General features: G+C 40.3%; 1 protein-coding gene across 1 annotated transcript in view; it reads right to left on the minus strand.

The window, feature by feature from the left end:
• The window catches only part of ca16b (carbonic anhydrase XVI b), a 128560-nt gene that overhangs the window by 18669 nt on the left and 86123 nt on the right, over positions 1–23768 (minus strand). The window contains exons 5-13 of the mRNA XM_074666971.1: positions 23455–23550; positions 20887–20953; positions 18274–18431; positions 15862–16054; positions 8998–9182; positions 5514–5622; positions 4517–4566; positions 3689–4433; positions 2605–2743 (exon numbers count right to left, since the gene is read on the minus strand). Coding sequence (XP_074523072.1) covers positions 2605–2743; positions 3689–4433; positions 4517–4566; positions 5514–5622; positions 8998–9182; positions 15862–16054; positions 18274–18431; positions 20887–20953; positions 23455–23550 — 1742 coding nt within the window. The remainder of the gene's footprint in view (positions 1–2604; positions 2744–3688; positions 4434–4516; positions 4567–5513; positions 5623–8997; positions 9183–15861; positions 16055–18273; positions 18432–20886; positions 20954–23454; positions 23551–23768) is intronic.

A 23768-nucleotide genomic window follows, 5' to 3' on the forward strand; every position in this document is an offset into this window, starting at 1 on the left:
GAGCATTTTACAATGTGTAAAACAGCGCCCTCGTAAATGTTCTGTGGCGAATGCGTGGTGAAAATACGATACTGCACGCTGTTGTCCGCAAGGAAGCCAAGCAGAGTTGGCATCCCTTGGTGAAAAAAAACAAGAATGACTGACCAATCAGATGAGGCCGTGGTCATGACACTGCTCATCTGTGATTGACCAAGACAGTGCCAAGGGAAGCCACCCCGTCTTTGGCCTCAAACCAATCAAATCACAGTATCGTCATCCTCGAGCCACTGAATGAAATCAGGGAAGTTAGCACATTAGCAGTGTGCATCAAGCGCCCGGTTGTGTGTCTAAGTGGGCGGTTGAATTAATTAATACGATGTTTAAGCTAAGTCAAGAGGACAATGTACATGTGTGAATGAGTGAGTGAGGGTGGGAGAGCTAAAGGGCGTGTGTCGGTGTTCAAAGTAAGTAAAACGAGCGCTCTCTGGGCACTCTAACAGGTCCGTTACATGAAATAGCGATACAAACTGCAACAAAGCCTTTTATGTACCCCACTCCCTAAAAAAAATACAGATAACAGGCTTTGTCTCACTTGGCTTCCTCAAAAAAAATCTCCACGCCACGCCACTGCAACTCTCAGGAAGTTATCTGGTCCGAAAATGTTGTTTTCAAGTCTGTTTCGCGAACATAGGTGAGAAGCTGATTTCCAGGCTTTTATTTTTAATTCAGTTGTATGCTCTCTGATACAAGAGGCTAAAAACAAGCTTCAGATGTACGACAGAAGAAGAATTCGTCAGGGCTTTCTCAGTGAGAGACAAAAGAGCGTGATAGCTCAGTTATGTCACTATGCTAGGTCAAATCAAACCAGACAGTAAATGTGCATGGGACCAGCTGAGAAATGGCCCGGTGTGCTATTTGTGAGTCATTAACCATCCCCCTTTGTGCCAGTGGCCTGGCCTGTGTAATTACTGGGGATCCAATAGTGTGGCTGGAAATCAGCCCAGCAGATGAAGACACAGCTGGGACCCCCTGTCAGCGTTTCAGGGCCCCTAGGTCTCCTGACCCTCACCCAGGTGGGCCATGGGCCTGATGTACTATGTGCAGGCTAGACAGCAGTCTTAAAAACCAAACCACGCTGCATATCCATACCAGATGTGTCTGGATGTAAAGCAGACTAATGGGAAACCTAAACATGCATGAAGGTGTGGCACTTAAACCAAAAATGTAAATACTGAAAGTAATGAACAGGGTCAGTGTGGGGTAGGGTCAGCTTGTTCTGTTATGAAGAGAGATTTTAGTGACAACTTTATTCTAAAGCATATCTAGAAGATTTTATATTTTTAAAGCATGCATATCTTAGCTGTAAAAGGTATTTGCTAACACCCTAGTGAAAAAAGCAGCACTCTGAAACAAATTTACTGACTGTAGTAGCTGTTGGGTCACTTTAATGTAATGATGGCGAGTAAGAAAGTTACAAATGAGGTTTTACGTATTTTACTTTTCTTTTTTTTTTTAGATTTTGTATCACATCATCATAATATATATATATATATATATATATATATATATATATATATATATATATATATATATATGTGTGTGTGTGTGTGTGTGTGTGTTTGTGTGTGTGTGTGTGTGTGTGTGTGTGTGTGTGTGTTAATATAATTTACATTAATTTATTTACTTGCAATATATAATAAATATAACATATGGAGCCACAACCTGTTCTACTTCCTCACAGGAGCTTGAAATACAATTGATTGTAATGATGGTAAGGTTTTTCAAAGCAAAAATTCAAATCAAATAAAAAAAAAATCAGGCTTATTTATCTACATCCTTGTTGATAACAGTAAAAAGATACTAAATATTCTTTCCTCTAAGAATCATTTGAGTGAGACAACATTGCATGTTATTTGAAACTAATTGCTAGTTAGCTATCAACAATTTTGCATTAAATCAGGATTTAAAAAAAATATTATTTGACAGCTCTACTTACTATAGTTCCAAATACTACATTTTCCCTGCAGAATTGTCCTTTTACATGTAATAGTAATATTAACTCAGAAACACGACCATTTTTAAAGACTTTATTCTCACCCTTCTCCTGCAAGCACTACCCAGCCTCCCCTTCATCTGAACCAAACACAGTGTTCCCAGCAGAGAAGGTGTGTCAAACACAGATAATCTCCTGCTGTAAGGTGCATGTGTTCCAGAAAAGCACCTGGAAATATTAAGGTCTGCATGTCCTGAAATGATCTAAAATGTCAGTTCTGGGTATAAAAGGCTACAGTTACGGAAAACTGTCTCGACTCCCTCCTTTCACATGCAATTATTTATACAAGAAGTGGTGTGGCCACTGCAGAGTGAAGGACTGCAACTCATCATCTCTAATCAGAATGTCTGCAGCTGCTTTCAGACCCTCTGAGTGCTGTCCTTGCTGATATGCTGCAGACAGCCTCCCTGGCAAACCTGCTTAATAAGTACTCTTTGCTAAAGTGCTAGAACATAAGGTCACTCCAGTTTAAGGTTGTGATTCTCTGGATTTGTGGCTCTACAAGGGTTTCACCGACTCATTTTAAGTAGTTAAGTGTGATTAACAACGGATGTTTGGTGTATTACACTAACCTCCAGTAGACCATCACAATCAGCAGCATGATGAGGCAGAGAAGTGTAAGAGCAGAGACCACCACCAGGGGGACAATCCACACCATTCGGCCCATCCCTGGGAGTGGACTGCGGGTCACATTAGACAAGATGGCCCTGTCTGGGGGACAGAATACGCACACAAAAATAATAATAGAATTATTATCCTAACAGATTTCCTCTTTTTATAGAAGACATTTTTTGACTTGATGTGAAAACAAAATATTTTAGTTTTGGAAGTGTATGTACATCTGCATGCAGTACCAGAGTGTCTTTTCTGCTGCTACCACAAGGAGTCACCAAAGTCAAGAATATTTCAAATCTGCTGTACAGAGGGGCTTTAATAATTATATAATGTGTCTAATATCAAACTATTACTTGTTTTTTCTAGGAGTTTGACAACATTATTTTTAAAATTTAAAAACAATGGTGAATGCTACTGTCAGGGCTTGAAGTCCTGTTCCAGCTTGGTCTAAGATCAATATTTCCGTTAGTATAGAGTAAATCCATTAATTATGATCAACCAATTTGATAACAACATGTGAGTAATATCACTTTAACCTCTGCATGATACAACCTCATAATTTCATCATCACCCCGCTTTTCTTGCACCTAAAGTACAGCCTGAATCCAGACAGCTGGATCACAGCTTATAATTGAAACTTTGTTATACTGTTCTAATATTGTGATAGTAAAAGATCTGGCAGAAAAAAAAAAACTTCAAAAAGGGCCCTTGAAGCAAACTGAAAAGGATTCCTGGAGGCAGAACCCCTGTGGCAGCTGGCTTTCTATTGCCTTCAGGCCTCTGTGCTGTACTGACACAAAAGCCTGGAGCTTTAACTTTGACTGAGGAGGTATCCAGAACAGTTTCTGCCTTAAATCAAGTTATTTGTTATGCTAAATCTTCCAATGTTTACAGACTTCTGCTTTTAAGAGGAGCCTTGCCTTGTGTGGTACCTGACAACAAGAGGACAGGCTTTCTGAGATTGAAATGTGCTGCTTTTGTTTGGAGAGGGTGTAAAAACTAAAAAGTAGGTAGCTGTGTGGGAGTGGGAGGTTTGCTCACCGGTGTGGACAGAGAAAGGCCAGAGACCATTCTCATCCCTGTTTATCTTTGGAGACAGTGTGGAGCTCTGGGGAATCTGCATCTCTGCGCTGTCGTTTCGAGGCTCCTGTGTGGAGACGATGTTCACATCTGTGTGATTGTTCTCTACGTTTACAAACTGGTCGTCCGCTGTGCTTGCAGGCGCTGTGCTGCCTCTGACTGTAGAGTTCCCCTCTTCTTTCTCTTTGGCTGTGGAAGCAGGGGTGGGGATAAAAGGCTCTTTGGCCACAGTGCTGTTCGCCTGCCTCTCCTCATTATCAGGTGCAGTCTTGTTCTTTCTCTTCTTCTCCTCCTCTCCCTCCTCCTGTTCTCCCTCTCCCTCCTCCTCTTTTTCCTCGCCCTCGCCTTCACGTTTCACCTGGCTTTCCTCAGCTGGGGCGTCAGTCTCAGAGGCCTGGGGCGCCACCTGCTCAGTGCTGGACTTTTCTGGCACAGCGGATGAGCGGGTGGGGTTCTGCGTGGCTTGGGGTGCCTGCGTGGGCCAGGCGGAGCTCGGTAGAGAGGAAAGGACACCTCCACTCACGCCCAAGCCTGCCAGCAAGGTGCTGGTCACCACTGATGCTACTGTGGCTTGACTGCCGCTAGAGGAGGGGCCCATGCCCGTTGCCATGGAGACAATAGAGAAGTGGATGCCAGACGATGTCCAAGTGGACGAACCAGAGCTGATGGGAGCCATGTCAGCTGAGGACGCTGGAGAAATTGTTGGCTGAGGGAGATGGGTGGAAAAAAGGTGGTTATCCAAAAGACCCCCCAAAAAACACACAACAATAAAGATTTATGTTTCCTCACCATCCCAGTCTTCACAATACGAGATCCTTCAAATATTCTTGTTGTATTGGCTGTAAAACAGAAAAAAACAGATTCAAAATGTTTTAATGCCTCAAAGAGTTTCCCTATCTTTATGTGTACTTCTGATGTGTACAGAGAATTAAATTCACAACTGAGCAAGAATATCAATAGAATGGGTTAACACCAAACCGTAACATTTTTCAACACAAGTTCACAGAAAAATGGGCAAGAATAACAAAAGCTAGATAAACTGCTTATTATATTTCTCTCTTGGTTACTTTAAAACAGCCATATTTTAATGTTTATGGTTTTAAAATACAATTTCAACAGTAATCAGCAAAGAAATATTTTAAAAGCACTTCCCCTCTTCTGTGCTTATTATCTTTTTCCACAATTTTTAACTGAATTCAGTTTGCTCCAAAAATCTATTCAAACATATTCGGCTATGCTCATAGATTTCTCTGGTCAAAGGGACACATGGACATGGACCTTTGACAAAGGGTCAGATTGATAAACTAGGTTTAAAGAAATAAAGCTGATGCAGAAATGCTAAAATCAAAAATATAAAGTGCTGATACATGATTGAAAAAAAAACAGATGTTAGACACATTTCTCTAGTTGCCACACTGCACTGGGAGGAACCTCAACTCCACTTCTTTGCCTAATGCTATGTTGACTTGAGTTGGTTTGACTTTTCAACACGACAAGAGGCTCCAAAATTCTGCTTTGGAAACAAATGAGTGAATTAACGCCCTGTTATCTGGTCTATGAGCTGCATATACAGGCTGTGAATGTGTATGAGTGATCAGATCATTATGACGAGCAGAGTGACATTGTGTGTTTATGTAAAAGTGCGAGAAGTGCAGCCCATTGCACAATAAAACAAGTTTTTATTATAACTGTACCAGCAAACTAAACTTCCGTATTGAAAACTCCCTCTCTCTTTGTCAAAAAAACAAGCAATGTGACTCGAAGTCTTCAAGGTTTTGGTGGTTACCTCTGAACAGCAGGGTTTGACTGAAATCACTGCGTAGGTCGTGCTGACATACCGCCTGCACTCTGAACAGGTAGAGGACGTCAGGAGACACATTAGTGATGACTGCTCTCTGTAAGAAAAGAAAAGAAAAGCGCATACGAACAGAGTTTAAACATGCTGCAAACGCACTGAAAGACATGTCTGAAAACATAGAAGAAAATATATTAAAAAACAGAGGATGCTGACATTCATTTTGCCTTAAAAAATGTACAAAATCAAAGCATTGCCCTGCGTGACCCACAAGTTTAATGCATTTTAAAACCCCAATCCTGACTAATTTAATTGTGTTGTGCAGTTTTTGCAGATGGCTGTAGTTATAATAAAACGGCCCTCAGAAGGGATGGGTGATTGCCTCTGGTGTCTGAGAGCTGGTATTTCTCCCAGATAAAGGTGTCCAGAGATAGAAAGTGAAAATTGAAATGGAAATGAAGTGGGCAAAAATAAGAAAGACTGACAGCGGAGAGAGGAGTGCAGAGAATACTGTCGGTAAAGCGACTGATCGTCCACACAAATGGAGAGTAACTACAGGGAGCACCGTATGGACACATTCATCTTCTTTTCAGTCGGTTTTATAAATTAAATGCATGAAAAGTGAAAAGCTGCACAGCTGTTGGCAGAATAACAAAACATATCAAGGACTGAACAAAGAAATGATTCACATCAGCCCATTCCTGGAAAAAAGTCTACATATTTATAGTTAATGCCAATCAAATCTTGGGGTTTGGATTTTCAAAGTTAATGTATAGCTATTAAGCTTTTTGTTTGCCTTAGATTTGAAGCTATAGCCTATTACAAAGGATTCTAACAGAGCCTCATCTATCCACTTGTGTCTGATGTCAGAACCACTGAGAAAAAAAAAAGGAATAAAAGGCTCTGGTGATATGACGGCCCTCAGAGAGCAGCTCAGCTGATAGGGAGTTAAGAGGTCAGTAAATGTAGCTGGGGGGATGCTGAGAGTAGCAGGTAGCCAGCACAAGAGGACTGAAATTGCAGTGAGATGGCTTCTATATATGACATCAGACAGGACTGTGGTTGGATGTTTCTGAACAAGCTGCAGGTGAGACACTGTCTTCTGAGGGGCACAGGAGTTCAATGAGGCACAATGATCAAAAGAAAAGGAAATCTATGGTGCTTCATCTTAGGAGGCAGGAAGCTGAGTTCAGACATCTAGAATTCAGAAAACTAGTTTGCAATAAGTCCTTTCATGGCATTACGTGTTTTTTTTAGTCTGATTTGGTGTTTCCACTATTACAGAGGAAAAAAGTTGTTTCGCTCAACAAAAACACTGAAAAAACTAAAACCTATTCAAGTTTTTATGTTTATTCTTAGTAAAAATTGTCTTGTCTTTAAGTAAAGGGGCCAAATCTAGGAGATCTGTTAACTACCTTTAGAGAAATATTTAGGTTAATCTATCTATCTATCTATCTATCTATCTATCTATCTATCTATCTATCTATCTATCTATCTATCTATCTATCTATCTATCTATCTATCTATCTATCCATCTATCTATCTATCTATCTATCTATCTATCTATCTATCTATCTATCTATCTATCTATCTATCTATCTATCTATCTATCTATGTGTGTGTCTATATGTGTGCCGTATTAGGAAGATGTCACAGGATTATCACAGTGTATCATGACTTTGTATGATTTTTAGCTAAATTTGTAAATCTTTGTCTGGGTTGCCACCGCATATTTTTCAAATCTGACAGCGTTACATTATCAATACACACATTCACACAATCACCCTTCCATAAACCTGCACAGCATCAAGGAGGACATCTTGCTGTGAGTAACCCACTGAATGAGTAATAATGAAACCTTGTTGTGCACATTGCTTGATGAAAGAAATATGTCTCAGAGGAACTTGAGAAAGATGTTGTCATATTAGGCTTCTTGTATAAAGCAATTCTTGAAATTTTTCTTTACTTTATTGGCAGGTTTTTTAAATAAAATTTTTTAGAAGCAATTCAGGCATACTTTACGTCTTTCAATGTCTAGAAATAAGATATTTTTCAGGACTTATCAGGTAAATGTGGCTATATAGAATCTTAGAAGAAATATTCACTAAAAGTAATAAAAGAAGAAAAAGTAATTAAAACGTACTCAGATTTCAGTTTTTGCTGTGTAAATAGAAGTTATTCCTCCTTCACATTATCTCTTAGCTTAAATTGTACTAGTGAATGCATTTGCAGCTTCAGTGACTCAATGTCCTCTCACTGCCTGCAATCTTACAAACATGTTCTTTTGTAATGTGTATGGATAAGTGTAAATCAGTTCTTTGGTGCAAACTGTAACAGTCAAGGCTGAACAGTTCAGTAAGAAAAATACATAATAGATTGAAAAGGGTTATTAGCTGATGCGGTCACAAGTTTCTTCGTATTTTTAAAATGGGAGAATGCAATATGTGTAAAGGTTTGCATCATCCTGTCAGATCCAATTCATCAGTACAGTTGCAGCACAGCATCAATACATGATACCTTACCAGCTTCCCACCCATGACAATGACAACTGTGTTTACTGGAATGCATGACTGAGCTGGAGGCAGAAAAGCCACAAGGGAAATGATCCCAGGTCTCTGAAACAGTGGGTGAGTGTTTTGCCCCTGCACTTTTTGTATCTAAAGAGGCAGTCATGCGGACTATCAAGACAGTGGGGGTCAGCGGGCTTTAAAGAGAAACTCAGCTGGGGGGTGGGATTCCCACAAATGGAAGGATATGTGACCAGTGAGAAGAATATATAGCGGGAAAAGAATGAGCCCTGTCGATGTGAGCTCCTGCAGGGGAAGGATATATTTTTTGCAGACAGTGAACGCTCTACTGGAGAGACACAGTAAGAACTGAAGTAGTAACTGAATGCTTAAGGCGCACGAGCAGAATTGTATGATCACTGGTGTCAAAAACTTCACAGAGATCTAAAGCACGACACGAGCACAGTTACTGAAAGAAGACAGTTTGGAGTTCTAAGAGCTGCCTTAGTCGTCTAAAAACACACTGCTTTCTTTCAAAAGACTATTAGTTTTCAGATTATTGGTTTTTATTGCTTTTGTCCAATCTTCTTCCCATTTTAAAAAATTTTCTGTAGGGTGGACAGCACCATGCAAAAAAAAAAAAAAAGTAAAACTGCTCATAGTAAAAAAGGGTCACAGGTACATTCGTCAAAACATCACATGTATATCAGGTGAAGCTGTCAGGCGGTTTTGCGCATCTATTCTTAGACAGGTGACTGACAGAGATGTGTCTGGGCCCCCCCATATCAGCCAACAGCCGCGTGCAGAGTTCATCACAACCTGTCATATCCTACGCTGGCTGTCACTGATTCAGCCCCTCCACATCCCGGCAGACACATGTGAAGCTCCGCAAACTGTTCAGAAATGGTCCAGCTATTTCCATCTGCTAACATGAAACCAAAAACAGACAGTTATTGACTACTACTCACCATGCTCTGGTCTCCAGTCTTGGTAAAGGTCTTTTCATCAGCGACGTCTCGTTTCACCCAGCTGTACGAGACCATGTAACTGGTGATGGGTGGATGGTAGATGGTCAGAGGACGTTCCCAGCTCACCATCAGCGCTGTCTGGTTCAGTGGCTTGATCTTCATGCTCACTGGAGCACTGCTGCACACTGCAAAAGGCAAGTATTCACATATGAGATCACAGTTCTGCTGTAAAAACAGTTACTAATATTTTTTTCACTGTAAAATCACATTTTAAACTTTAAATTTACGATGCTTCAACTTGGTCTTCTGTGAAATGTCAATTCCAAATATGTAATTTACATTCAATTTAGTGATATAAATTTTGTTTTTGCATTATACATATTTTCTACTCTCTAAATATTTATATTTGTAATGCATCTTAACTTGCGCATGTTCTCATTGCATGACTGCTTAAACATTTTATGCATCAAACAGTTATTCACAGTGCAAAAAAAAATTGATTATGCCTTAAACATAACATTGTGCATCAATATTGATTAACACATTTATTAACTAGAGCTGGGTTTTAAAAAAAGTAGTCAAGTTAATCACGTCTATTCTGTAATTTATCATGATTAATCTCACATTTCCCTTGGGCTTAATAAAGTCTATTTGAAATACTACAATTGATTTTAATTTTGTATTGAGTAGTGCTGTTAAACAGTTAAGGTATTGAATCAGATTAATCACAGGGTTTCTGAGGATGTTAATCGTGTTTCATTTTGCATGAGCAAACAGACTCTAGAAAGGGGAAATATTTTTGCACATAACACGTAAATTAAACACCTTTAACAGTTCAAGTTCACAAAAAACCTTCGTGCTTCTTGATGGAGACTTGTACAATGCATCTTGAGAGACAACTGGCAAAACCTTTGTAAAAACCATGTCCTCAACTTTATTAATGGGTCTTGTGTTTGTTGCAATCCACTTGGAAATTGTGTCAATTTTTTTGAAGTAGACTTACTGAAGCCCTGAAGCAGAAAAGAAAACTCCTTCCTGCAGAGTAAGCATAATAATTAGTGATAAGCGAATATTCTTTTTTTTATTCATTATTCATTTTTTGTACTCAAACCTACTTGGACAAACTGCCCAAAATGGGTTGCCAGCAAATTTCAGGGATTTTGAGTCATTCTGCACAGTAGATGAGAGAGTTGAGCTAAATTTTTCATCAGATTAATGATGATGATGGGATCGATCTGATTAATGCTTTATTTTGGCAGCCCTAAAAAAAAAATGCACTGGAATTAATGTCAAACATTTGGATGCTTTATGTTGTCTTCCTAAGATGAAAATAGAAAAGATATACAAAGTATTTCTTGTAAGAAGAAATAACTGAGAAAACTCTATAATATTTCCTCTATCTGCAGCCAGGTTGAAAAAGAAAGGCTGTAATTGGGAGGACTGCTTGACCACATGTGTTTGTGTCGGGTTGATATTTGTGGGCAGGATGCAGGTTTCCATTTAACGAACCTATTATTACCGTCTACTTCAGACTAGACACAAAGCCACTTGTACTTGACAAAGGTGCAAGATAATACAGTAACTCCATAACAACACCTCTCCTGGAGGCATAATTGATGTCAAGCAAACACCTGGTTGTGTGGATTGTCGTTCTGAACCCTTGTGTCTTTTTCCATGCTGCAACACTGCAGAGGACATAGAATACCAAACAGCTTCGTGAAGTGCTGAACATGGAGTGCAGAAAAAAACACTGCAACTTCCTGCCCATACGTAATTAGCAAGTTCCTGTCTGTTTAACATTAAACTGAATTCATGAAGAGTATGAAACTGTAAGTCTGCCTCAAGGTGGCAGTGTAGGCTGCAGCATGGATGTTTACTCAGCATCTGGCAGCATGAGTAAGGGACAATCTGGACATGCTCAGCATACCAGTTTAATTGCAATTACTGACCAGCGTCAACTGGTTATATACATACAAGGTTTCTGTCGAATTGAAATTGTCACCACAGTCTTCTCCATTTACACAATGAGGCTGTGGTGCAAATTATGCACCATGATATGTGAGGGGGAGACAAGGAGGAAGGAAATCAGTCAGGGGGACAGGAGGAGGAGGGGGGAACAATAGCAAGAATATCTTTGGGTGTTGATGAGGTGTGACAGGTGTGAAATGCATTATAACCCGTCAGATGTCTGGTGTCAGCTTCAGTAACTCCACAACAGTAAGCAGCTCCACAAACGCTGGAGACATCACCAACATCACTATTACTGCTGCGACTGTCATCAGCCTTTCAACATTAACACCAGTGCGATGGGAACCGTTACATATACAGTGGGTGAGGATCTAAAAAAACCTACCTCACGAGCACCTGCAAAGCAAAAGAGACACATGTGCTGCAGCTTATAATTGTGTCAAAAGGTTTTAGATGTTCTCAATGAATCTGGAAATATTTCTACTGATGCATGTGAGGTTGGTATATCTGAATCAACAAAAAATCAGGAACAGCAGGCATTTTTTGGCTCCTTTTCTTTATAAGGAAATTAATTAGTGCTCTTATTATGTATTTAAAACATGCGTGCAAATGAGCTTTTGTCACTTCATCTCAGGCTCAATCAAAAACAAACTCTTCAACAGAGAAACCGTATGAAGCAAACTGTGAGTTATAATCATTGTTTTTTTCCAGGCAGAATTAACATGCAAGCCACTCTGGAGTAAATATCCATTATTCTTAGAGAATAAAAAGAGTTACCTCCTCACAGGAGTTTCACCTCTGTCTGCTATATCACTTAAAGCATAAGTCTTACTCCTGGCAGAGTCTGCCCTAAAGCCCATGAACTGGCTGTTGTCAACAAAACAGCATGTAAGTGTTTCTCTTTTCTCAGTCTGTACAATATGTTTATAAAAGGAGGTATGTAGAACTTAGGCAGAAACAGAAATATTGTTAAAAACACTAAGACAGAAATATTCTTTATTTCAGCATGAATCACTGATTTACCGATGTTGGCTTCTTGAGTTGTGCATGCAAACCAACATGGCAGCTGTGCTACTTATCATAAAATAATGAAGGCAAAAAATGTGGGTTTCAATTATCAGTCTGGTTTGCAAAACTGTGATAATGCTCCCGAAGAATAATGGTGCTGTTGACAAAAAATGTAAAAAACAGATCAAACATTTTCGGTTTGCATGGTGCATGGGTGTCATTTCTTCACAAATATGAAAATTTAAAAAATGCAATTAAACCAGAGAGAAGTAATAAACAAATTGATTGTTGGTCAAAATAAGTTGGACACATTGTTTCAAACCACCACTTCCAATCAAACTCTTCGAATGCTCTCTTAAGAAAAAGACACTGATGCACAGAGCTTGTTTTGCACAAGAAGAGATACACAGTATTGTAGCAAACACAAACAATAAATACAGCTTTATACATCTTGGCACTAGAGTGAGTCTGCACAACACAAACGAAAGAAGTTGTTTGCATCGGAAAAGCCTGCTATGAATCTGTAATAGGCAAACAACTTTCATGGCTGTAAAAGCTGCTATGATGGAGCGTTCAGTCAAGGTGTGGCCGTGGATCTCTCAACATTTACAAGCAAAGGAAACACTTACTGTGCACGGATAAAATATACCCTGTAACACAACCTTGACAGATGTCACCCCCTGAAGATGAGACACTGTTTACCTCTGGTGCCTCCCATTATGTTTGGATTTTTACATTTATGCACAGTAAAATAGAAAAGAAACAGAGACACAAAGCAAAAAAATAAATAAAAAAGGCAAGAAGGAGGAGAAGCGGGATAAAAAATGAAGAGGCACTGGTCCACATTCATTTGTCTACTGACATGCCACAAAAGCAATTTCACAACTTAATTTGTATGGGTCTATTTTAGCTGTGCCACATATTAATGATGATTGCTGATCGGCCTTGTTAGGGTGCTCCAACTTCATCACAAGCATTCCCAATCAATTCTCCCCGCCAGACACCAACAACACCACTTTAAGGCTCAGCAGCCTTTCTCATTAGTCTCAATAGTTCCTGTGCTGTTCTGTTAAAGCAAGCAACGCAAGATGCACACATAAAAGAGAAAGACGAACAAAAACACCCCATACAAGCTCTGCATGGGGTCTAAGCTTTGTATTAATATGTTCTTTGATATAAGAATGATTTGTAACAATGAGAGAATGACGTGTGCACAGAACAGGCTCCATCCAAACCCTTGAAATCTGAATAATAATACATTGTTCTGGGGATTTGAGATGTCTGAATGAGCTCGCTTAGTTATTTTAACCCCACAAAAACAAAGCATAATCACTGCCTATGGTCCTATTATTCTAGATTGAGTTTTCAGCATGGGGAGCCTATGATAGGTCACTATGCAGAGCAGTAAGATAGACCTCCTTAATTCTGCCCTAAAATACAAGTAAATACCCTTTTTATAATAGTCCCATCAGTCCCTGGACTTCTATCCACAAGGAAAACAGTGCTGAAAAATCATTATATCATTTTATATATCAATCATTTTAATGACTTTTGACAACAAGAACAATAATCACGTTTAAACACATAGCTGAAGCATTTGAGGACATTTTGGCACAATCGTTCTACATTAGTATGGGAGCATCAGCAGACAGTATTTGCAACAGTTTGATCACTTCACCAGGGGGAACCAGTATGAAACCAGGGCTGACTATTTGCTGAGCCCCTTCCCCAAACAGCAACCATCAGACCGTAGCTTTGTGCAACAGGCGTGTGGAAATTTAACTTCCATTCACATACTGAAGCTCTGTTTCGAGAAGAATGGCAGAAGTGATAACCAGAATGAAACACGCTGTAAGACAATTTCTTCCGTCAGACAGGACAAAACAAAATGCAATGTTATAATGAAAGTTACGCCATCTGCTCTGATGTAAGCTGAAATTGCTAGCATGTGATGCTAATAAGAATAACACCTACAACACTTAGTAAAGCTTGTTTGAAAGCCTAAGAGATAGACTTTGTTTATTATTGTAACCATATAAGTTGGTTAGATTCAGTGCACTCTCAGGGTATCCCCTACTATTATATGACAGCACCCGTCCCCCCTTGAAGTCAAGCTAATTTTATTAGCAAAAGTATTTTAAGGTTACAGACTAGATAGCCTTATGCTATTTATCTTATATACATGACAGAATGTCATTTCTGTCTCTGCATAGTCACGCATTCACAATTCTCCTCAGCTCTTGGCACTTCACACGGCAAAGTTCCACCTGATGTGCACAGACACACAGAGAATCACATTAAGTATAGCAGACCAAGAGTCCGGAGAAAAAACGCCGCAACCATTGCAGAAAACAGAAGGGGAAAAAAACTTTAACTGCTCCCAAGACACATCACCGTAATGGCCCTCTTCTTGTCAGCCCCCCTGATGGCTGCTCCCTAGGGGGAACTCTGACACTGCAGTACTAAAACCAAATTGTTCTTCAATTCCCATTTTTTTGTTAGTCAGCAGATCGCTAATTTTGAACATTGAGTTTCAGACTGAGTATTTCTGTCGTAGCCATTGAGGTTACGCTACTGAAGCATATTAAGCATTGTTTTTAAAATACAAGTTGCAAAGACACATAAAAGTCAGGTGGAAAACAAGTTTTGGTACAGCATACAATGCTTATAGCCAGCAAGCAAAAGTTGTTACTTCAGCTAGGCAAATCAGACAAGAGAAAAACCTGTTAGCCACTGTCTGAAATCAAGTAGTAATAGATTTAAAAACGTCTCAGAGTATTCTTAGTCAAACTGCCAGTGTTGTCAGAATCAAGTAGCATTAGCATTCAAGAGGAGAAAACTTGACAAACTTGGCAACAGTTGCTGAGGAGCCACTAGGTGGAGGTGGACACCCCCTTGGAGCTGGCTTTAAGATTTCCCCCTAGCTTTAAGTTTTCATGCCCCAGTAAAAAACTGATCACAGATCATTGCTGTAGACAGCCTGCTGCTGTGAATCTGCCAGACTCCAGCTGCTACAACTATCAATATCAGTCTCACCATCATGCTCACTTTTTCAACACCAATATAATTTCAGAACAGTTGGACTCCAGCTGCTTTGATTGATGCTTTCATTTTTACCTCTATCATCAACGTCGTAAAACGTTGCAACATTGTACATTGCTTAAAGGAGACTTGTTGATTTACTGGTAAACCAATGTAAGTATTAAAAACTGTATAGTATCATGGCTAAGCTGCAAATAGTACACATATTCTCACAGTCTTATTGAGTACTCTGTTCTTAAAATTTAGACTTGTCTTTAACCATCTCTTTTTCTGCATTTCCCTTTATCTCTTGTTCCAACCCCAAAACATGGTTGAGGCTTTTTAACATGAGATTTTTTTCTGCTTGAAGTTTTGCCTTTTAGAAAGAAGTCTTTTTGTCGCTGCAACTTTATGAATTCTGCAAAGTGTCGGGTCTCTGTTAATATAAGACAGAGAAGATTGTAATTTGGTGCCACATAAAGGAGGCGGGGTTTAGAAAATGCTAATTAATTTATGGGTCATGAAAACTGCAGAAATCAATCCAGCGGGTATGGTATATGTCGCAGCCTTCAGGGATAACCTTGTGTAACTTTGGAAGGAATGTGAACTTTTCTGATCTGCGACACAACCTTGGCCAGCACACACAGCAAGCTAATCCACACTTAACAGTTTTATAAATGACCCTGCCCTAAGTTTACAGCAAACTCTGACTCAGAGTAATTTGGCAGCAATTCATGAGAACGAATAAAACAGAGAGTAATGATTGTAATTAGATGATTGTAATTACAGGAAAACCTTGGACTAAAGCAGTAGTGCTTTATTGCAACAACAGGGAGGATGCAAAGCGGTGAAGAAAATTAAGCTTACCTCTTGATGCCTCAGTTCCATGGGGGCTTTCCAGACTTGCAGTTAAATCTCTCTGCCATGCGTCTTTTACAGCAGACTTGTACACTTTCCTATTGTCCAGATTCTGCAGGTGCCGGAAGTTGTTCCTCAGGTAGTCCACAGACTTCACGTGATCCTGTTGCTCTGTTGTGAAGATGTGGTAAAAGAACTCCAGCTACATGGAGAGAGAAAGAAAAACGCTGCTGAAATTCAAGCACTTTTTCCCTGTGTACTTGTGTGTGAGTGTGTTTGAGTATGGGAGTGATGAATATAAAACACAATGCAGAACTGCATTTGAAGCCACTCACCAGCAGCTGACTGTTCACAAATAGAGTTCAGTATTCACAAGAAAACATTCCCACCACAGGCTCCAGCAGGCACAGACCTCAATCATCATCCTGGCTACCTACCGGGCTGTAACTTCTCAATGGGGGCAAATTTGTGGCCATTGATTGCCATGAATGATCACCTGCCGCTTGCTGTAATTACTACACATTACAGATACTGTGGAATCAATGTGTCCTATGCGTGCTTGCAGAAATGAATTACAGGTTCATAAAAGACTATCTGTGAGCGTCACAAACATCGCACCCCTGGTCAATATTCCTGCAGCAGAAAGTCATTTCTGAACAAAAGATTTGTCCTCCTGAAAGCTGATAGAAAATTCCACTGAGCCCTGCAAAATTTCTCCCCAGCACATAGCGCTCTGGAGGATATGCAGCTGGGTAACCAAAGAATTGTATGTATAAAAGATGTAGCAGAGGAGTGTGCATGGGATCAGCAAAAAGCACGGGGCATGATTTGGAATATTTTATCTCTGAAATCACAAACAGAAAAAAAGATGTTTTAAAGCTTGACTCCACTGCTCCAGATATTAGTTATTATCATTCATGACTGCATCATACTTTTTTCTCATGGGGTTTCTACGGCCAGCACTAGACATTCATATATTTCACATACTTCTACTTTTGAAAACATTGCTGCTACGCGTCTTTTTTTTTGGTTAATGATTGTACATCTCACTATCTGTTTCTCTTTGTTTTTCTGTTCACCTCTTTCTTTCCATCTCTATCACACTTTCTAGGAGCACTCAGAAGCTGTTCACCAAGACGTCTGGCTCTGCTCAAGGTTTCCTTTTCTAAAAGGAAGTTTTTGTTGCAACTGTTCCCTAGAGACTGTGAATAATAGTCTCTTTAAATAATACAGTATCAGAAAGAGCACAGTCTTGACCTGTTGTGATTGGTTGAATGCATGTAGGTGACATGACTTGAAGAAAATGTTTTTCCTTTTATCATAAACTTGCTACAACTTGGATTTATGGCAATCTTAACCAATTCTCTTACTTATCACTTGGTATTGAAAAGTATTGTATTCTGGGGCCATGAGTCATGCCAAATAGGAAAAAAGAGAGATGATAAAATTGACTTCAAATTGTAACCATTTGTTGTAGCTATTGAATCAGGCATCAATCGAAAGAGAAACAAGAACTGGTTAGTTACGTCTAAGTACGGAGAGTAATTTAAAGACTATCATACCAAAGAGCACAAAATTTCAGATTTGTGGATGGCAGTTCATCGGTCGCCAGCTAAAAAAATGAAAAAGGGTGGAAGCAAAACTTGCAAGTGACGTTAAAACACAAAATGAGGAGAGTGAAGTCAACCAAGAAGAAACCAGACACACAGCAAACACAAACTGCACCATAATATTGGTTTGAGCAGTGTTACAGGAGCAGTTGAGTGAAAAAATGCCAATCTTAAACTGTATATGTGACTAATGAGTGCCAGTGGAAGGGGCAAAGAGCTACACTTGACTGAAACAAATGCTGTATCTGATTTTGATTTGACCTGCAAGTCAGCTGTTCAAAGTGAAAGCCATTTGTTGTGTAATCAGAGGGATTTTCTGTTCAACCTGTATAAATAAATCATTTTTTATTCAATAAAATCACCAGATTTTGTTTAGCATAACCACCTGGTCACTATGTGTTAACTCAAAGCTAATAAATGAATATTTCTGTGCTTTTGGACCTTGTATAGTGTGACACCAGAATGCAGTATTTTACAGTATTCTATTTAAGACCCAGTATGATGTACATACAGGAGCTATCTCTCCAGAACATCCACATGCCAGTAAATGCTCCTCCTTCCAGCTCTCCCTCCTTTCCAAATGCAGTTATAGTTCATATGCAGAGGAGCCAGGGAGGAATGAAGGAAAAGGGAGGAGAGGGGAAAAGAGGCAGATGAGAGCAAAATAGCTTGTGCATCGACCCTGTGGGACAGCAGGTAATCCACTGACTGTGTGCAAATGGGATTCGACTATGCATGGAGAATATAGCTATCTATATAAATGTGTGAGTGTGTATGTGTCTGTGTGTGACTTTAGGGGGACCTAACGTACCTGTGAGTGGGACAGATACACTGGCCTGGAGAAGATGATCCACTCCACTACCTTGCTGCAGGGCGGGGTGGTCAGAGAGCCCGTGTATCTGTAATAACTGTCCACAGATGATGGCAGCAGGTCTCTGAGGATGAACGAGCGGAGGTGGGTCTCCTTTTCTGGGTAAACAAGTGGTCAGAGCTTGTAAATACACAGGAAAGAAAATGTGACACCACATTTTTAGGTCTTTAACGAAAGTCTGAATATCCTGAGTTACATTTACACTGACATTTACATGGAAGTTTCATTTCACTCCCCCTGTGGCATTTTCTACTGCCTTCCTGAAACCTCCACTGGTGGAGCCATGGTGACAGCAGTTAAAAGCCTCACCACTTGTTATCACTCAGGCCAGATCTCTGTGCTCAGATGGGCTGAGAGAGGAGCAAAGGGAGAGGAGTTAGATAAAAATGGCCTGCTCTGACAGATGATTTGTGGCGAGGTGGTGGTCTGCACAGCTCCGTGTAACAACTGTGGCATGGGCCGAGGGGATTAAGGCGGATCCCAATGATTACTAGATCTGCTCTATCCTCCGTGATCAGGACGAGACGAGGCGAGGCGAGGCGGGCGACCAACAAACAGGAATCAGATTTTGATCCAGGGGAAGATCCCTTTATCTCCTGCAAATACACTGTGCGGGCTACGCCAGAGGGCTTGCTTTTTTCCCCAGGAATTATATAAAAATCCAAATGAGGCTGAAGTGATGTCAAATCCAATCTCTCACAGCTTAGGACCCTATCTAAAAAAAACAAAACAAAAAAAAAAACAAAAAACAAGAGGTTGAGGTGATGTGGCTGATAGGACTACTGAGCCACTGGAAGCCTCACTCACACGCCTCATCTGTACTCCGAGTGTAATTCAGTATTCACAGCCTTTCTTCTCCTCGTCTTCAGACAGCGTACGTGCCCTATCGCTCATGGGCCGCCGAGATGCTGATGGATGGATGACTGTGGGATAACGAGCTGGTGGAAAAGCAGCCACCCTCATGGGGGGGGGAAGAGGTGGAGAGGAGCGTTTAGCAGCCGGGAGGAAGAGAGAGTCCAAAAACCACCACACCCACACAGAGCTCCCCTGTTCAGCTGGGAGATGAGAGATACTGTTGGTGTTAGCACCAACATCTGTGTAGCCGCACAGCACAGCACAGCACAGCACAGCACAGCACAGCACAGCACAGCACAGCACAGCACAGCACAGCACAGCACAGCACAGCACGGAGATCAACCTCTTCTGGAGAGTGGTGTAGATTTATTTATCAGGGTTATATAACCGAGCAAAGTGGAGCTTAAATACCTCTGTGAAATGAAAACCACAGGTGAAACGGCCTCTGAGATAAAATCAAACCATCAGAAAACACACAATTTCCTTTATTATTTTTCTGAGATAAGAGCAGAAACTCCTCTGAACAAAGTGACCCACTTTCTTGGGCCTTGAAATTATTCCTTTTGGAATCTTAAGCAGTCTCTAAGTGAGATCCCCCCCATCACTGTCCTTTCTTGCTCTTTCAGAAAGTTGCAAAAGCTGACTTTGTTTTCCTCGACACATGCTCGTGACGAGAAGTCATACCCCCACCAGTGCTTGCTCACGATCTCACATGCATCTCTAGAATGAACATGGAGTGAAATCATAATTAGAGACAGGCCAACACAGCTAAGCGCTTGTTAAACCACCAGGCTGCAGATGCATTAGCTCTCTTCTTTTATACATGCTTATCCATTCGCATGTCCTTGTCATTGTACACTTAAGCTCACATAAAGACCTACAGGCAGGTCGTAAAACAAGTCATACATGTCCGTGTAAACAGAGCTGCCATCTTCCCTGAGGCAGTAAAAGATTAGACAGTCTAAATGCTAAAACATCTGCTTACAGTTCACGTAAGTCATGCGTGCTGTAAAGCCAGTAGCAGCAAGTTAGCCAGTCACACAATGTGCCAGAAAGAATTGAGCTTATACGTCGAAATGAAGTGTTAAAATGTGGATGCAAGTCTTTGCAGGGAGCCACGAGAGCTTATACACGCATGTCTGAGGCAGAATAATGTTGTCTAATTGAGGCTCAGCAGTAATTAATAGTTCTTTTTCTGTGAGCACAGCTCCTTGGAGGTCTTCAACTGTGGAGATTCAACCAGCAAGGGAGAGGCGGTCCTTTGCAAATTTTGCCTCTTTTTGAAGTTAAACTCTGCTCATATCTTGAGTTTAGGTTCTAATTTGGGAATTTAAGAATATGAAGAGGAACACTTTTGCAGCATAAAAGCCAGCATGTCCATATTTGTTCTGTAAAGATGCACTTCCGTGAGGAATTAACCTCCAAGAACAACTGAAACATCAATAACAGCCACGCCAGGGGGATTTTTCTTTTTTTTTTTTTTTGAGGGAAATTACTTTTGGATATTCTGTAAGAACTTAATTCCAGCAGTACTGTGTCATGTGAAGGAGATTTTAGACCAGCAGAAAAAAAATGACACAAACTACAAGAACATCACTGAGAATCACAGCACTACATCTGCACGCACACAAAAGGCATCCAGCATACACATAATGTGAGACTGCAGAGTTTTTAAGAGGTCACTTTCCCATTACTTACCATGATGCACCACTCCTTTCAATCCCTGGATGATGGGCTCCACAGCAGGATTGTCTTTTTGCCCCAGCTGCAGGAAATGTCCAGAGACCAAGGATTACAAAAAGGGATTACAAAACTAGAATAATAATCCAGCATTAATGACTGAAAAACGATCAACAACGACTACATAAAAGGGGCCGACATAAATGTCTCGCTCGAGCTGCACCTAAAAGCATCTTAACTTTTGTGAAATTTTCTAATGTTAAATTTTGTTGATTAACTTGTTCTTCCATCACTTTTGTGATGCCTGTGTTTGCATTATGGTCCTGTATGTTAACATCCAACAATCAGCACTGCATTTTTACCTTTACTCTCATAATTTTACAGCTCAATAATACAACAAAAATCAACTTCAGATCCTCCTCCCAATCTGTTCTCACTACTTAATTTAAAGCTCCGGTGTTTCTAGTGGAACACCACTGTTGTTTCCCACAACCCGAAACATTCCCCACTTCCTACTTAAGACACAATAGTGGACAAAACAATGTGGGGATGCAGGGACGGATCTCCTCTCGCTCAACATTAATTCAGGTCAGTCAGAGGAGAATAATTGTGTGGAAGTGAATGCTGAATGTGGATAATATGCTCACCTTAGAGGCCGTTAATAGGCCTTTTGGGAGGACAGGCAGAACTCCCCTCATTGATTAGAAATGGTAAATCTGAGCCAAGGTGTGTGTGCCTGCTTAAAAACCCTCCTCGCTCTGTAAACTGCTGTTCAGCGGGTTGTGTATGGCCGTGCTAATTGCAGTAAGCAATAGGGCTGTCAGGACCCAGCGGAGGCATTTAGGTCCTCGCACACACATGGTTTTATCACTGTCTGAGAGGAGACCTACATTTCAAAACACCTGTGTCCCCATTTCAGCCTCAATCTCCCTAAGAGCTGACCCCTGCGTATGTACCATTAAGCAGAATGTTAGCCTGCATTGATCACCTGCCATCATCAGCAAACATACTGCTAATAGAAATTAAGTGTTTAACCAGGAGAGACACCCTGAAGTTGTCGGGACTGCTGGTGCGTGCATTTTCACAGTTCATAAATCTCGGCTGTGTTTTTAACAGAAATTAGGTTCATTCTGATCCATTAAAAGCTTCTGTGCGGACCTTCAGGGGACAATTTGTATTATCTCAGTAAACAATCTGAAAGAGAAAAATAAATAGCTGCTAGGTGAGGAAAACTTGCCTTGTTACAACACAGGTGCCAAGGATCCTTGCTAGCAATAACTTTATCTTTCAATTACTAACCTGCCTTACAAGTCTGTGCCTCTACCTTTGACTCAGTTATTTTCAATCATCTGAAATTTTTTAACCAGAGGAGTTCTTCACTCGTGACCTTGGTTTTGTACATTCTCTAAGCAAGAGGGGTTTTGATCATTTAAAGTCATTTTTCAAGTCGATTAAAAGGGCCTTCTTTCATTAGGTCAATGTGACCAAACCCTGAATAATCGGATGCTTCTCTTAAGTGTGGAGCTTTATTTTGACCATGTAGAACTTTCCAAAGGGTCAAGAGTGAAGTCAGCAGCTTTTTTTTTTTTTATACAGCAATTATTGAAGCTAAAACTGCCATTATAACGTACTTAGAGACACAATAACACTGCAATACAGTAATCAAACATTTTGATGTGTGCTATGCTAGAAAGCAAAGTAGTAAAGTAAAGAAAAACAGTTAAAAAGCCCACACCCACAACTTGTTACAGGGAGATTATCATAAAGTAATACTATAGATGATACTTGGGCTCAGTCTCTGAGGCGTCACACATCTTTTTCTGTAGCAGAGTTGATTGTAAAGAGTGATAAAAGTAGGAAATGGTTTAGTTTCTTATAAGAAGACATTATTCTTATTTTAGAACATTGATAACTCATTTTTTTTTACTATGTTTGCAGACATTATTTTTTGTCTTTTAAAAACTAAGAATATGACAGTCTTTTGCACTTCTTGGGTTTATGTGGCTCATATTATCATTTTTTACAAAAAAAAGGGGGGAAAAACACCTTTTTGCAGTGTGCTGACTCATCCTAGCTTTCAGTCACCCTAGCAAGAGGCCAAGAGGCGGAGTGGTTTCTGGTACTTCTGCATCTAGCCTCAAGTGTATGCTCGTTGAACTACAGTCTTTAACACTCTCACGTTGGCTTTATTTTTGAAGACCAGAGGTTTCTACCTTGAAATAAATGCTCATTTTGACTTGTGAATTTCTCATGGATGTAGCTTGTATGTCTAATGGGATTTTTTTACGGCAGTGTTTTCTTTTATCTTTTGGGTACTAGAGGAATTATTGGTAATAGGAAATTAGAATGCAAAATGTCTTCATATTTTTTTCATTCATCTATGGAGTAGGGCTCAAGATATTTCAGTGTAGGTTGTAAGATGTTGCAGGATGTTGTAAGAGTATGATGTGGACTGACAGATGGAACATGCCTGTTCCAAAGCAGTGCTACTAGCATGTAAATAACCATGTGTGTAAATTTGAGTAGATTCTTGTAGAATCCTTGAGACTACATTTCTTTTGACCTTCAGCCCTGATGACACTTTACCTCAAAGAAGACAGCCATGGCAGCAATGATGCGTCTCTCCTTGATGGCAGCGCTGAGGCTGTCAAAGTCATCCGAGTTGTAAAGGTAGATCTGCATCTGGGATGGGAAACAGAGCATAAACAGCTTGAAGAGTGGACAAGGAGAGCGGACGGTCTTGCCATCAATCACCTGGACACTGTGCTCAGGAACTGATGAAAAGCTGTTTTGAGGGGCATAAAAGAGGGTGTATTTATCACCCTCATAAATCTCCCATAATCTGTGTCGTTCCTTTTTGTGTTCTGCCACTCCTGGAGGATGCTGGAGAAAATACAGCA

The sequence above is a fragment of the Halichoeres trimaculatus genome, unplaced genomic scaffold (assembly GCF_033239565.1).
Source record: "Halichoeres trimaculatus isolate MK-OKI-2021-1 unplaced genomic scaffold, fHalTri1.1 fHalTri1_scaffold_1, whole genome shotgun sequence".
Taxonomy (NCBI): Eukaryota; Metazoa; Chordata; class Actinopteri; order Labriformes; family Labridae; genus Halichoeres; species Halichoeres trimaculatus.